Source organism: Branchiostoma belcheri, unplaced genomic scaffold, assembly GCF_001625305.1.
Source record: "Branchiostoma belcheri isolate BF01 breed outbred unplaced genomic scaffold, Haploidv18h27 scaffold98, whole genome shotgun sequence".
Classification (NCBI taxonomy): Eukaryota; Metazoa; Chordata; class Leptocardii; order Amphioxiformes; family Branchiostomatidae; genus Branchiostoma; species Branchiostoma belcheri.
In genome coordinates, this window is record NW_017804664.1 from 1,270,399 (window position 1) to 1,287,012 (window position 16,614).

The 16,614-nt window shown below is 37.8% G+C and overlaps 1 protein-coding gene across 1 annotated transcript in view; it reads right to left on the reverse strand.

Annotated features, from left to right (window-relative positions):
- Positions 1–16,614, reverse strand: part of LOC109462037 — a 55,024-nt gene that overhangs the window by 31,647 nt on the left and 6,763 nt on the right. Inside the window, exons 9-33 of the mRNA XM_019758533.1 lie at positions 16,177–16,272; positions 15,462–15,557; positions 14,444–14,548; positions 13,137–13,229; positions 12,561–12,653; positions 11,993–12,097; positions 11,605–11,646; positions 10,848–10,996; positions 10,500–10,564; positions 9,998–10,117; positions 9,468–9,612; positions 8,912–9,067; positions 8,393–8,508; positions 8,040–8,149; positions 7,091–7,237; positions 6,176–6,609; positions 5,194–5,346; positions 4,790–4,907; positions 3,973–4,197; positions 3,565–3,668; positions 3,003–3,151; positions 2,232–2,452; positions 1,516–1,883; positions 765–1,014; positions 320–404 (exon numbers count right to left, since the gene is read on the reverse strand). Coding sequence (XP_019614092.1) covers positions 320–404; positions 765–1,014; positions 1,516–1,883; positions 2,232–2,452; positions 3,003–3,151; positions 3,565–3,668; positions 3,973–4,197; positions 4,790–4,907; positions 5,194–5,346; positions 6,176–6,609; positions 7,091–7,237; positions 8,040–8,149; positions 8,393–8,508; positions 8,912–9,067; positions 9,468–9,612; positions 9,998–10,117; positions 10,500–10,564; positions 10,848–10,996; positions 11,605–11,646; positions 11,993–12,097; positions 12,561–12,653; positions 13,137–13,229; positions 14,444–14,548; positions 15,462–15,557; positions 16,177–16,272 — 3,745 coding nt within the window. The remainder of the gene's footprint in view (positions 1–319; positions 405–764; positions 1,015–1,515; positions 1,884–2,231; positions 2,453–3,002; positions 3,152–3,564; positions 3,669–3,972; positions 4,198–4,789; positions 4,908–5,193; positions 5,347–6,175; positions 6,610–7,090; positions 7,238–8,039; positions 8,150–8,392; positions 8,509–8,911; positions 9,068–9,467; positions 9,613–9,997; positions 10,118–10,499; positions 10,565–10,847; positions 10,997–11,604; positions 11,647–11,992; positions 12,098–12,560; positions 12,654–13,136; positions 13,230–14,443; positions 14,549–15,461; positions 15,558–16,176; positions 16,273–16,614) is intronic.

The window sequence follows — 16,614 nt, forward strand, 5'->3', positions numbered from 1 at the left end:
GCAACAATCATACATGCTTATGGATCAGAACTTTGGCATCAAATGGTTCAGAATTGTTTGCAAAAATAACCTTTCATTCAAATAATTCATTTCCACAAATTGAAATGTCCACAATGACTTTTGACAATCGCTGGTAGCCTGATTGTCATCACTAATTATCTAACAAGTAATTTACTGATAAGCAATATACGAGTTTAGGAATTCGTTTAATCTTGTAATGTATGATAATATATCGCATAAATTATACAGACCTAGGCATCAAAAACATTTACTATAACTCTTGGTTACAAGCCAACGTGTTGCCCGAGACTATATTTACCTTGGGTTTGTTCCAGGGATGACAAAATGTCCGTCTGTCAACCCTCCAGAAATGTGCGCTCTCATTTTCCGAATTCTGTAGTTACCTGCAAATATAACGGAAACGGAACGGACAGCATCAATGAGGCTGCAATGCAATATTTTATTTGTGTTAAATTTTGGTTATTTAGTTGTTTTTGTAGACACGTAATTATAACATGTATTTTTATCACCAGAATTTATGGTATTTGTCTTATTCCAATCGTTCATGCTCTACATTTTAGTTTCACCCAAAACTAACGATAGGACAACTGATGATTGGCGTGGCAGTTGATTGGCATAGAAACTAGTTACTGGGACATACCCTGCTTAAAAGGTTACTGCGGCCATTGCATTAAAATATAATTGTCACACCATTACATCTTATGGACACATTTAAGCATATGCAGCAAACATAATAGATGTACCTTGATCAGCAATGTACAAGGTCCCGTCAGGTGTAACCGCCAGCGCAGTCGGTGTATGCAGCTTACTCTGAACCGCTAGTTTGCCATCTTGTTTAAAACAGTCGCACGAACTCTGCCGGCAGTCACAGTCTGACTGTCGCCCGGCTATGAGCCGTATCCCTCCGTCAGGGTCGAGTAGGCGCACACGATGGAGGGAATCGAAATCTGTCTCCGCGATGAAGATGTTCCCGTCCTGAGAGATGGCGATTCCCTGTGAACAAACAATTATATAACATCCAAGTCAATCTCCATTTTATACTAAGTACAGAAAGGAAAACATGAAATATGAAAATGTTTATTGCACTGTTAATGCTGGGGTCACATTTCCAAAACGAGGCCCGGCCGGGCAGTCTTATGAAACGAAAAGTATGATATAAAAGACAATTTAGTACAAAAAAGGCGACAAAATTAATATTTGTAACTCTTTGCGTTTAATATTTAATGTAAATTTTTGATTTTTCGTTGATCGAAGCAGCCCGCCCGGCCCCCGTTTGGAAATGTGACCTCAGCATAAGCAACGTATTTTCGGACTGTTATTGCCATTCGTATCCACAATCTCACCATCCAAAGTACCAACCAACACGACAGAGGTAACGTGCGATTTGAACTGCAAATCCATGTACCTTAAACGCTAGAAGCTTTAAGGCAAGTAGCAATAGAGTAAGTTATGCATTAGTTTGGTAGGCGTGAAATATTTACGGTTTAACTTTACCTGTGGATTGACTAACTTGCTGTTCAAGGCCTTTGTATTGGTGTCTTCTACATTTAGTCCAGCTCCTGGTGGCCGGAAAGCCTGTTGACCGACAATAACTTTGGTCCGTCCATCTCTTGTCAGCCGAATGACCACATCTTGGTCTACAATGTAGAGTTCGTCCCCGCCCCTTGTGACTGCGATGTGAGTAGGCCATGTTAGGGACGTCTGGTCAATCAGAGTATTTCTGAGTTCAGAACCGCTTGAATGAGAAAATTTCGTCAGATCGTTTGTTCCTATGTACGGTTCGATGTACCCGTCCGGTCCGATTTGTCGAATCCGACGATTGTCCACAATGAATATGGTGTCTTCCTCACCAACTGCGATTCCTGAAATATAGTTTTGTATTATATTATATTTTAAACTCCAATACCCCCAAAACATTAAAATATCTATTTCATTCAACATGTTGCATTAAAAAAGGTAATATTAGATTGTGTTATATAGCAAAGCCACACACAAAAGATTATAAAGACTATTTTTGATATGGAATTCGTAAAGCTACACGTAAAAATCTATATTAAAATAGTCCAATTTTACTTTAAATAAAATTTTCCCACAGAGTAATATCTCATTTTCGAAAACTTAAATTAGATAAACTTGGAGAAAACATATTTCAACCAAGAGTTTCTTTGAATGGATATACATTATCTTCATTAAACGATTTTATCTTTTACCTTTAAGTGTATTGAACGTTGCTTGCATAGCTAGTCCCCCATCTCCACAGCTGTCTTCCCAAGGTGGACACTTCTCTCCTGTTCCGGCAACCACAGACAGGGACGGTCGCTCTTCATCAGTTGCAACCTTAAAAACCTGTCTTGCGTCCGGGTCGGACACAAAGATGACGTTATCTTTGAGACTGGAAGCAAGGTAGTAGACATACTGCGGGCGGCTTGTTCTGAAAACAACCAAATATATGATCGTTATAATATTTTTTTTTAATACTGGAAAGCAAACTTAAGTGTGTAAAAAGCTTATGATGAAAAAAAAAACACTCTTCAATTTTAACACCGTTCCAACTTATGCCTGTAACATAAAGGGTTATATGATTGGGAAGGAAAATGAAGATTACCTGCTTGTGAAATAATTGGAAGAATTGTAGTGAAAAAGCTGTGGAAGACGAAATCGTAAACTGTTCGTTTCATAACAAATCTCGAAATTACTCGTCATCCAAACGTATAAAATGAACCTGACTTCTCTATTCCACTATTTGTACGTCTTTTAACTACCCCCAAACCCACAAGTTTTCAAAAAGTGGGACACGTCTTCGATGGTTTACAAAAGAAATCCATACCCTTCAGGCATATTTCTAGACGAGTACCTTGTTTTAGGAACATTTTTAACATTGTTTTACCCTGTTTCAATGTTCTTCCATCCTTGTTATTAACCTTCAGGCAGGAATTTACCATAGATTTTATTATCATTAACTGATCAGTAAGATGACGTACCGTAATCTCGTCACAGTTGTTACAGTACCGTTTGGCCAGAGTCTTCGGATGAAGTTGTAATCTCCGATGAACACACTTCCATCAGGACCTGTTGTGAGCGCCACTGGCGAGCGAAGCTGAGTTTCCTCACCATCTCCTTCTCCACACGACTAGATTCAATCAAGTAAATATAGAAGTTTAGAGTTAAAACTTTCAAACCAATAAAGAATTCTCTCATCTAGATCTTTCTACCAGTAACTCTGGTCTTCCTAAGTAGACTGACTTAGTGAGTCTACCAGATACCTTTGACCCAGTGTTGACCTCACACTTCAAAGAAGCCACGTGACAAGCTTCACTGGGTCAGTCTACTGAGGAAGACCAAAGTGACTGGTCGGAAGCTCTAGATGAGAGAATTTTTTGGGTTGGATCGAAAGTTTTAACATGTAACTACCAACACAAATGAACTTTCATTATAAAATAACTATAGATCATTTTTTAACCTCAATAGCTAAATTACTTTTGTCAAAAAGTTATTTTTTCTGGTAGTGTGGGTAACATGGAATGGGAAACAGAAATATCTCACCAAACAGTCGATAGGAGCTCTTGTGTCACTCCCGACTGCTGTCTCCAGAACCTTTGTCTGGTCAACCACAGAAATGGACCCGCCAGTTCCCAAATGCAGGATACCTGTTACGGAAGAGAGAAGGTTGATTTAGGCTTTTCGTTACGCAAACTCGCAATGCTTTTATGTGAAAAGAAATCCTACTTCTAGCTGCATTTGGCATATGTGCTCATTCCTAATGCCACAGTCGTAACCATACACGGAGTAAGCATTATGATACATTAACAAACATGGAGATATTGGTCTGCGATGAAAGTGCCTTTCTAATCTTTGAAGTAAAAACTACTTTCATGCAACTTTGCTGCCAAAACTAAAACAACATTTAAGCATGTTGCTATATTTAAGATGAACGTCTGTGAGGCCACTTACCGTTTTGTCCGTCATATGTATGATGTATGTCCAGTGACCAGCCCGCCAAATCAGATGCCTGAATGCTGCGCGTGAGGGGGATATCTCTCTCCGTCCAGTACGACACTGTTCTCCCTGCTCTTGACACGCGGCTGGTCTGATCAGCTGAGCTGAAGCGGTTGAAGCTCTGAGTGAATTCCGACGGGACTGAGTAGTAGACCAGTCCGTATTCGTATCCCAACCTCACTGTGAAGAAAAAAAAATGAGCTTAACAACCTAACTTCTTAACATAGTCAGCTGAGGAACCTTTTTGCTCAAGATTTTGACTAGATTTTTTCTTCGTAAGGGGAGGTAACTAAGGAAGTTATGTACACCCTTCATTTAACCGAGACGGGGGCTATTACAAACTAGGCCATATTGTCACCCTAAATAAAACTGCTCGTCTCTGTGTTTGAATGTGTCGCTACATTGCAATATTAGTACGTGCTGCCAGAGGAATAGATTGTTCTATACGAGGTTGCCTTGTTCTCCACATTTGCAATGCAACCTACTATCTGTTTTAATTTTAACAATAATGATTACGCTGGCTACCCTAAGAACGACACAATCAACAAATGGAAATTGAAATTCTGCCAAGCATCAGTAACGGCCGAGGTTATAACACTTCAATGCGATCAAACCGGCAATAAAGGCTTCTTTAATGCCGGTTTTGCTAATGTGGCGTTGAGTTGACTTTCTATCTTCAGAACCATAACCGCTTGGTTACAACGCTTGGTAGCTAGGTTAGCATGTATTGTGATAACGACTGTGGTGGACTGTTATATTCTGATTCTATCACCTTTCATGTTGACTCTGCCTTTCACCTCTCTACCATACGCATCAAGCCCGTCCCAGATGAAATCTTCGTAGAGATTGGGCTCTGGAGGGAGGGACTTCGTAGTCGTTTTGCCAGCAACCTAAACATAAAAATATAAATAATATTAAATAATGCGACTTTTCTCGAATGCATGGAATAAAAGTTAAAAAAAATAATTTACAAATAGTACATTGTACAGATGTGAGATAAAAACAGATCGAACTTCTATTAATCAAAGAATATTGCGTAAGACATTTAAAAAAATTGAAGCGTTCATTGCGTAACTACAAACACGTAAGAATCGCCACATTCTTAACTATTAGTATTCATTTAAAATCTATAAAAAATAGAGCTTCGTAGGACGTAAATTTAACATTTCCACTCACCGTGATCTCAAGTCTGATGGCTTTCAGGCTAGGCGGTACTTCATCCCCAATAAGAGGGATCCTTGTCACCTGTTTAAAACCACTATGCCGTGTGTGACTGTACATCAGCTGGAAATCCGTCCCTGGTATTGGAACAGAGGCCTCACCTGGTCTCTGATTTAAAAAAAAAAACATATATTTTTTATTATTATTCAATTACAAAATAACAAATAAACCAACAATAACGCAAAAGATAACACATATACCACGGATCCAACTACAACTGTACAACAGAATAAACAAACAAAAGAAAGAAACAAAATAATACCAGGAAACTAAAGCTATACTAACACAGGAGGAAAATAACATATGAATTTTAACAACACTTAGATTAACTTAATACAGATGGAATGATGATATAAAGAGAAACATATGCATGATAATCAACATAATGCATATTTAACACAGTAATAGAAACATATTTTTTACTACATTATGTGAGTTGATGTTGATAAAGTCATTCGAATAGAATATATTTTATGGACTCATTTGATCAATGAAGTCTAGTAACTATCCTGATGATGATGAGCAATCCTACAAGCATGATGGCACTGGAAGTTCATCTATGTTGGTAGAGGTCATTAATTATGAAAGAAAATTGAACTGCAATTGGCAGCATATGCAATTTGAATTTCCCAAATGTTTGACTGTAAAACTCAAGTCTTTGTTAAAGAATGAGTTGTTTAGCAACACATTGGCCTATTTCTGACAGCCGACTTTTTTCAATAACAGCCGTACCCAAGCTAGTTGACAGAATCCTATGTACCTAAAAGTCGATCGCTAGGCAATACTTAAAATAGGTTGTTAACATTATCATTGTCAAGGGGTTCGGGGTATCGAATACAATAATGATATCATGGTGATGAGGTTAGATTAACAAGGTACGATCAATAAATAAGCATATCAAGTAGTTGAATATCTTCTATATCATAAATGTTCATACCGATGTGAGCCTCTCTCTCCTTTGTTCCCCATCGTATATGGTAGCTCCTTCCAAGTCTTCCTCTTCACTGTAAATGTTGGCAGTTACAGCAGGGTAGGGGCCATGCTCCCCAGGGTCGATTCCAGCGGGTATATATGGGAAGAACTGCTGCCAATAGTCAGAATTTAGGAGGAAATTACTTCTGTTATTGTCGTCCCCAGATGCTCTCTTTTTCCGGTTCCGACCTCTTGTTGAACTCCCCCCTCCTCCGGTACCTGGACATGGGTTTGGTGGTGAAGAGGGAGGGGGGCGGTCTCCTGGGCCAAAACCATCATCTGGAGGCCCGTACGGCCAGTTGCAGTCCCATGGTGTAAAGTGAGGTATCCGGACCCTCCATAGAGTGTCACCGGGGTTGTACAACATGGCCAGTCTCTCAAGCTCATTGTCAGTAATGCCTGAGTTTTCAGAGAGTAAATGTGATTTACAATATTATGTCATGTCTTGCGATGTAAACCTGCCAGTAGATGAAAGCGAAACATATTTTTTAGCAAAGAGGCGTGTCCAAATGGAATTTTCCAATGTTTATCTAACGCATTTTTAGACGTTGGCTGCTAAAGCTAGCATAATGGGCTACACTCCTAGCTGACATATAAAGCCTACCTACCTGTCTACATGCACAGGCCAGGTATAAAGCATTTAAGAAAAAAAAAAAAAACTCAACCTAGTAATTTATTAATACACGAAATATTGTTATTGTATATTTTCTTAAAACTTCTAAAAACATTGCAATGTATATTTACTACAAGAAAATTAATAGTCAGTATTCTGATTCGGTCAAATGTGTCATTCAACAAAGTTAACGGCGAGCTGTTGCGTAGTTGCTAGTTTCTTAGTCAAAAAAGACCTAGAAACGATTTTTACTACAGTAAATCTCACCTAGTTCATGTCTTTCGGTTTCGTTTGCTGCCTGCCCATTCCCGTGGACATCTAGACTCGCCTTTCTCGGATCAGAAGAATCTAGAAGTTGAATAACTCGACCGTTTTCTGATGCTATCCAGCGTCCTCCACTGCGGTCGTAGTAACCTAAAATCCAAACAAAACTGTGTAGTTACTGATCAATAGTTTAGCTAAGGCATATATCTACATGTAGCTACTGCAATTAATTGTGTTTCAGTAACTTACTAGTTACAGAAATGAACCTATTTTTAAAGTTGTAAAGACAGGCATGTCAACCAAGGAACAAAGTATTTTGTGACAGAAAACTGCAAATGTCGTGTTATATTATTTTGTTCCATTGCATGCCATATAGCGCTACAAGTTTCATTGCTGTTACTATAGGAAAGATCAAAGCATTCAAAGAATAAATAAATAAATAAATAAATTCAGAGAAATGCTGCTAGCTCGTTGCAAAACAACGTAAAGGAGGTTCATCAGTCACGTAGAATTATCAGTTAGTAAAGTATTCCGCAATCACTGACTGTTTTTGACAGGTAGAAACACGTTCCTCCAAATTTAATCGTTTTAAAAGATCATCAACCAGGAATCCCGGAAGGCACATAGAAAAATTAAGGAAGCGGTCCATATCTAGTTGGAACGTGCTGGGATGAATCGCAATTAAGGTTGGGAGCTGCCCAAGTCCTACCTACCCCTACTCCGCAAGGAGGCGGGAGAGGTCAGAAGATCCACACAAGTCTCGACCTAGTCTCGTGTTCTCGTGACACTAGGTCACTCCGTGAGCAAGATGTACAGTGGACATCGAAAATTTGGAAGTACGTGTTTCTACCTGTCAAAAAGAGTCACTGATTGAAGAATATTCTACTAACTAACGTAAAGGCCGTATGCGCATCGAGTCCAGACCAAATAAATATGGAAGAACAAGTCTAACCTGTAGGAACTGCCGAACCAACAGGAAATCCAAGAAAGTTGTTGACGTAAAATGGCAGACTCTGGTTAAAGTTTACATCTGTAGAACCGTTGACGGATGCTTCATCTAGGCTAAAAATGCAACATGATCGACATCACTAATTCGGTACATGTATGAAAAGTTTACAGTGTTAGGGTAATGTCCTCACATCATTAATATATTATACCGTAAAATGTAAATTCGGTCAAGCTGATAATAACAGCCGATTATTTTATTTAAACAGTAACAGTAAAATTCTTATGAGTAGGCTTTTTTGGCGGGGACATTTAGGATATCGAAGATTTGTAGAACTAAGACAATACATATGTTGCTACCTCATTTCTACAGCATATGTGTAGCCGGTAAATGCTGGGAGCTGGGCAGGCATTGCCTCTTCACCACTGTCTCCCACGGTGTACTCTGTAACTCGCACACGTGGCCTCTGTATAGTCTGCGTAACAGATAGAAACCAGACAGAAACAGATCAGAGATTGTACATAACAAAACTTAACCACATGCTGCTTTGCCTCCATTATAACTCCGCATATTAGAAAAGCATCACTGGGAATGCACGGCAAATCTTTATTGTGTATATCAGCAATGGCATTACCAGATACATTTTGACAGGCAGGCAAAAAGACAAGCCTAAATTAACGATTCACCCAATCGATGTATACTAGTTGATACGACCGTGATATAGTTAGCTAGTCCAATAATTTCTGTTATGTATGAGATCAAGACGTTCTAGATAACAAATTATATTGCTTCCAATCATGAAAATAATAATTTTATAGCGTATCTATGTGGTAGCACTTGTACCAATTATATTTGTGAGAGTTGTCAATTAATTTTGCTGAACCTCCCTTATTTTGTGTTCCATTTTTGGCAGTTATTGTGACACCCGTTCCTGGTTCAAACATCAGAACGGGTTTTCGGCTGCCAGCTTCGTCTTCTACCACCGTGCCTTCGACGACTTGGATGTCAGATGACTGTAGATCCACTTCTGTCACCTTTAGAAAGGAGTCCAATAATCTACGGTCTTTAAACTGTTCCTAATCCAACTCAAGAAAATTGATTGCAACGTAAGTTTTGACCAAATCACTGACTTTCTGACCAGAGTGCTGTAGACACGTGATTTTCCCAAAGTGTGACGTCAGCACTGGGTTAAAGTTCGCCGGAAGTCGGTACCGCCCCCCGTCCCGGTTGAGAGAAACTTGGTATGCCCTGATATATGCTTCCATCAATTCTCTCGCAAAAAAAATCACGATTAAGAATCTATGATCTTATTAGTCATAATTGTATCACAGACTGAATCAATGTGAATGGTCCATGGCTGTCTTCCCTACCTACATATATGCCAGCACCAGTATAAATTACTTAGTATCAAAGAAAAAAAAATCGAATTCTTACCTTAGTGTCCACAGGAATCATGGCCACCGGGTCAACCTGGTTGTATGATTGGATTCTCGGTCGAACGGTGCGCTGTGTCCCGATCATGTTCCGCCGTCGAAAAACCAAAGTGTCCACGTTCCCACCATTGAGAACAAATTCATATCTGAAAAGATTAGATGTTTAGACAATTAGTGTTTAAAAAGAACAACCATATATTCAATGTAGGCACAGAAATAAGTAAGCGATGATCCTTACGCCATCAATGCAGTACATGGCAATGACCCTTACTTAATATCTTTGTACAAAGGGGCTGAAAAAAAGTGATAACCTATATTAAAATTACAGTTTACGCGCCTCTAGCACATCTATATATTTTTTTCTAACTACGTCAGTCCAATAAGGTTATCTGAGTCTAATAGAAGATTTGGGGATATGTCGTCTAGAAAAAGACAGAATTGTAAAAAGATCTGTATGTAGCACATATGTTTGTTGAAATAGGTATCACATGTATATACGCCTGTAGGATTTTATTATTTAGTTTTGCTTACCCGCCATCAGTACTTGTTAGTGTGTGGCCCAACGCTGGAGTATCAAGAAGAGACACTGTTACACCCGGGAGTGCACTGCCATCTCGTGTTGTCACGTGCCCACGGAGAACTGCAACTCTCCTGTGGATAAGGAAAACAATGTTTTTTTTTTTACATTCAGATACAGACTTTTACATTTAAACAATCAGTGTTTTTTTACCTGTTAACGTTTTGTTGAAAGGTCTGAAAAATCTTTTTATGAAAAATGAGCTGTTAATTATAATTTAAGTGTATATTTATCCGTTTTTTTTTAATTTAGACATTATGGTTTGGTTTCACATAGGAATATTTACAGATCATCGTCAAAACAAATATGGATTCTCTAACAGATAGAAATGGAGTCTTGAGGTGCTCTGTTTTTGCTGGAGCAGCTTATAAAATTAGTAGGTTAACGAAGTTATGGTCTGAAACGGGGCATTTATAAATTTGTTGTACTCCAAGTGTACTGCAGAAATATTCTTACTCATTGTCCACTGCGTCCGGACTAACATCTTTCTGTACACTTCCATTCTGGAACAGGAACTTAACCTGTCAAAGATGAAAAAAAAATGTTAGTTAGTGTTTTGGATACAAGACACTGCGTAAACTGTTTATAGGGGTTGTAGACTTACTATCAACGGAAAATAAGATTTAAAAAAATGTTAGAAATCATTTCAATAGGTTTTTGTTGAATCACCGTATATGATATAAAGTGCTTGCCAAAACTGAATTAAACAGAATGCTAATATGTACTTAATAACATCAAAACTAAAGGAACTTTGATATTATTCGTTATTATCTATAATAAATAGTATTATTTTTGAAATAGAACCTGATCATAAAAGCTTCTCCCTGCTGCTTGTGTAATGTTGGTATCAGCAGCTGCTAGTTGCTCAAGTGGTGGTGCAGACAAGCACGCAGGATCGTCCACGCACGACATGTCATTACAACAGTCTGGATCATCACAATCAACCAGCAGGTCTACAGGAACAAGAATGACTTTTTTCAACATGCATTTACAACCTACAGATACTTGTAGTGCCAGGGTTAGAACACCAAGTACCCATGCAAAACAAAACGTACATTTGAGACACCAAAGGTCACTCAAGGCTAGGTTAACAGACTACAAACGCCCTAGTTCAACAGCTTTGGAAGTGTACTTGTTTCTATACCTTAGGTATACAGTCATCTTGACATTCCGTCACAGTATACAAATTTAATATATTCTACAAGAAGCCGGATGTATTTGCATGAGAAATTGAAGAAGCCATCTACATCAGGGTATTTCACTGTCCCGTCAACAGAATAAGAGTGTTGTGGTCGGCATTTCCGATTGCTATGTTACTAGTTTCCCTTGGAAATGTGATAAAATTATTGTACCGGTGCTATCCTTGGTACTGAATGCTTTCCAATGCAATAAGTTGTATTTTACGGCAACATTTTACGCATTCGTTTGCCCTTAACGAATCATTGCCTGGGTTGTTAATGATTTTGCTACAAGGGCTTTCTATAATTATTAATTATTTTTACATAAAGCGTTATTTTATAAATACATGGAAACAGGGCATGCGGTGTGATTCTATACTCACCACCATCATCATCCAAATTGTCGGCACAGTTCGTCTCAGAAACTGTATGAAAATATTTATGTTAAAATGTCTAGTATCACACATGAAGGGGCGTTAGCTAAATAATCATAATAACATGCTACCATTACCGTATAATTTAACAAACTACCAAACTGACCAACTTACATTTAATTTTACAGCAACATTTAGTGTGATTCTTAGGACACAGGTTAAACATTTTCTTTTTTACAAAGTATAAAAACCGTAGTAAACACAAATTCAAGAAAAGACTTGAAAACTTATGAGAATATTAAGCAAAAGAATGCTAGAAATGCTGAGATAATTTGAAAAACCCTACAAGCTTAAGCTTCAGTTGGTGTATTTTTCCTGTGATTGTACATTGACAAACCTGTTCCACAGTATGTTCCTACGAACCCTCTGTCACATGAACATCCCCATTCTCCGTTTGTTCGAACACATTCTCCATTGTCGCTGCATGTTTCATTACAGGCATCTGAAAAGTATTTAAAAATTGCATCACTGAATATAAAATATCCGTACCTCCCCCGTTCCAACCTTATAGATTGAATATGTTACATGTATTTATAAAATATATTTAGAAACACTAATGAAGAAATCCATTATTTATTATGCAAATTAGTCCATCACTAACACAACGTTCATATAATTGTGTGTACACGTATATTAAACAACGTGACATTGGGACAAAGTTTGTACCATAGTATGTCTAAAGTTTTCTTTCGCTTTAAAAAAAATAAAAGAATAGAAAGAAAATTACGCTGCAGTACCTTTTAAAGCCACAAGAAGGTCCCAAATTTACTTTGACCTTCGTTTTTAAAGAAATACCCTTCTTTAGTTATGTTGGTCACAAATATTAGGAAACATGTTTAGGTCATAAAGACAAAAATAATACATAGTAAAAAAATTATAACAATAATAAAGATTTCAGTATTTACCTTGAGAACACTCTGGTCCCTTCCAACCCCGGTTACAATGGCAGGTTCCATTGACACAGGTTCCACGGATTCCACATACTTCATTGCAGAGTACTGAAAATAACCGTTCCATACATTAACAAATGTAACAGAATAATTGTACACTGCACTAGACTTTTGGTCTCTATTTCAATGTAAACCATTAATAGTGCTTGGCATTTTCCTCTGGTACACAGGTTCGCATAGGGTAAGGAATGTAGAGCGAGTATGAGAGCCCTGACATAGAAATAGAATAACATTAAATTATTCCAGTGTGACTCAATAAAATATTGGCCGTCATCCATGGTGCATCTCTTATATGTTTGCTACTGTCTACTCATTTTATTGCTTCGTTCTGGCACTCGTCCACATTGAAATATTTGTCCCTAACGTCATTTAATATTTCGAGTGTGATTGCTTAAACCCTATACATGTAGCATGTACTGGCAAAGGTCCATGCAACATTATGAATTGTGCGAGGACTTTCTGTGGGCAGATCAGGTAACCAAACAGCATGGGGCTTGAATAGAGTAGATAACATCTAAGTAGTCAGCTCACATTGTCTACATGAAGGTCCTCCCCAGCCCTCATCACAGACACAGTCTCCATCCTCACAACTTCCATGTTCTAGTGAGCAGTCTGCACACAGCTCTGACAATATAGGGAGAAAGAATATAAAGCTTAAAATTCATTTGTTATACACTTTGTTACTCCAGTTTTTTTTTTAAGTCGCACTGATCTTACCCTTTAAAAACAAAGAGCAAAGTAATCAAGACTAATGTCAAGCAAAAACTCAACTATGACAGAAATAAGAAGAATTTGAAGAGATCTACTAATGCTACATCAGTAAACCCACAGATACACTAAAGGTATGACTAGATAAAACATTTTATTCTCTTCTTGAATGGTTGAACCCTTACGCCTTTGGCTAGAAATAAGGCTCAATTTCCGTAATCATACGTTGCATATGTACATGTTGCTACAAGATGCCTTCGTCTGAGATGAAATGAACAGTTTATTTATGAAAATGTTTTCAACTCTAAACGTTTAGCAAGTTGAACACAAATGAGAAGTTAGTTCATTCGACAATAATGCCAGATATTTTGCCACAGGGGCGCCCATTGTTCTGTCCACACAAACCCTGTGGCGAGAGTTTATCACAAACCGCTGCTTTTGTATAGTGTCCTTCAAGAGAGCAGGTTTGACAGATCAAAACACTGATAAGTCAAGGAGCCGTGCAAGTAAGGTCGCGATTATAAATGGTATTTTGAACTTTGACCAGAATCGTTCTGTTTACATTTCAAAGCCAGCCGAGACTGCACATCACGGAATGTAAATACAGGGCACAAGTCACTGTGCAACGATTATGCTTAACTCCGTCAAGTTTCAAGTTTATTTATTTCACCAGGGAATACCTCAGATCCATTGATCTGCTTTTCAGGTATCCCTGGGCACACATTAAAACATAAAATTTCATAAAAAATACAAATTGAACCCAACAATATACAGAAACGTTACAAACATGTACATATACAACACAGTCACATTATAGGCACATATAGTTCATTTTCCAAATTCAGTCCTCTCCACTAGTCTACAGTCCGTTTTTCTTTCTAAATGCTGATGTTGACGTCAGTTTCCGCTGAAGAAACGCCGTGGGGTAATGTCTTCACCAATTGATAGAAAAAATATAAAGGCCAAAAACATATTTATGTTAACAGAATGATTTCTGTTTCGCTATATTTTCTTCCTTTTTTTCAGAAGCTAACAGCATTACAAAGTGGCCTCTATCAGCTATGTATATTTAAGTCTATTTACAACTCCACACCAGTATGCTCAAAATATAATGACAATTTTAGCCTTACTTTCAGAACAGTCCAGTCCTGTGCTCAGTCGCTCACAGGTACAGATGCCGGTCACATTGTTACAAACACCACTGCCTGAACAGTCAGAAGGACAGCGGCGATACTCTGTTGACATGCAAAAATAAAGCTTGTTAGACTATTAGTAAGTTATATTGTGTATTATTAATTTGTGTTTGTTTGTTTGTTTGTTTGTTTATTACGATCTCCATTAGTATGGAAGTTAACTCCATACTATTCTTCCTGGAGTCCAGCAACATAAAATGAAATAACAATAATAATAACAATAAATTCTTTTAGCAATTATAATAAATAAAACATACAAATCATACTGAAATTATAACAAACTTGAAACAGAATCAATCATAGAGAAAAGAAAAGTAAATTGGAGATCAGAGGTCAAATAATAGAAATGATATATATGAAATGAAAGTAATGATTGATGACTTTCCAATCAATACAAAATTGAAGTACCCAAACAGTAAACAAATATTTGAACTGACATAAATAAGAACAAAAAAATATGAATAACAAATAAATCAATATACACTCGACAAAATATGGCTCCTTTTAATTAAATGATTAAATAATGACTACTAAAGAAGAGATCTCACTCAATACTTAGTGGAACAAAGGCATGAGAACATAATTTAAATCAATACATACTCGCCCACAACAAACTCTTGTTACCACCACAGAGCAAGGGGTGAGCCCTTGTCTGTGTGTGTATCTTTCAGCATCCGATATCATCCATGCTGTCTGGGTGGCCAATGTATTGCCTCGTTGAATCAAAATGACACAACACACACAAAAAGCTTCATGCTATAACAGGAAACTATGTATGGGATGGAAACTAAGTTGATAGAATCAACATTTTTTTTAACACAAGACACACTTAGTATCTGTCTTTATGAAAGCATTGTGTTACAGCTAAGATAATAACGATAAGGAACTACTTCACTATGGTAAAATATGTTGGACACATATACAATATGTGTCCTTTCGAAGTAGTACCACATACGTGTATCACAAGCGGCGCCCTGCCAACCATGAAAACACCGACAGGTTCCTTCTGTGCAGGCGCCATTTTCATTGCAGTCAGGCGGAATGCAGGCCCCTAGGCACAATAGATATAAAGCATAAACATTAAAGTAAAGATAGCATAAACCAGAACTTTCGTAAGGTCACATTTTGTAGATAGGGTGCATGTCACGGTGTATAGTATACGGTGAACTATAAGTGCCTGAAATGTATTCCAGTCCGTACGCTGTGGCTTTGTTGACGAAGCATTGTTGAAAACGCTTTACATTGTACCCTACCAACCCTTGTACGAATGAGCTTTTAAGGTAGGTTATTGTGAATTTGGTTGCCCAGTGAGTGATTAATTCTCACTTTCTTAGTAATGGAGTTGGATAGAAGTACTTATTATGATGAATAGCAAAGTTCTTTGAGCACAAACATTTATTTTTGCGAGCCGACGTTTCGATGACCGTCTGTCATCTTCATCAGAGCAATTCTGACTGGTTTGCTGTGCACTGTTACTTTATGCACTTAAGCTAGTTTTTTTTTACCGTTAACAATGTGAACAGAAGCAGTTATTTCTGTTAACAAAAAAATAAATGGTTGTGATCAAATAGCTGCTATTCATTCGTGTACCAACCTGACGAAATTATTTACGCCGGGTACTTATTATGATCTTTGAGAAACCATGTCGCCGTTACTTCTAGAAAAGTTACCTTCTTCACAAGCTTCTCCTTTCCAGCCGGCCTCACAGGAGCAAGTCCCGTTGATACAGACACCACGGCTGTTACAGTCTCTCGGATTGCAGTCAGCTAGTATAACACAGGATCGTTCAATTAGTACAGAAGGGCATGTTTTTATTCCAAGACATGATATTGTCAATCTAACGTGATTGTCAATACTATTCACATTTTTCGCTGTGGATAGTGGTTCTTTGTAGTAATGATTTTCGGATATTTTTCATCAAAAGTCTGTTATGGTATTAAAGACGTATTGATGTGGGTTTGAGAACGTAGTTGAGGAATTGACGAAATATTGGCAGGAAAGGTCTATAGTAGAGGGGATTCATTCCTCAAGCTACCGACATCTTGCACACGCAGTCGTCCCTCAGTAAGACATCTGGAGCCGCATAGTTCCCGTTTAGAACTTTTATT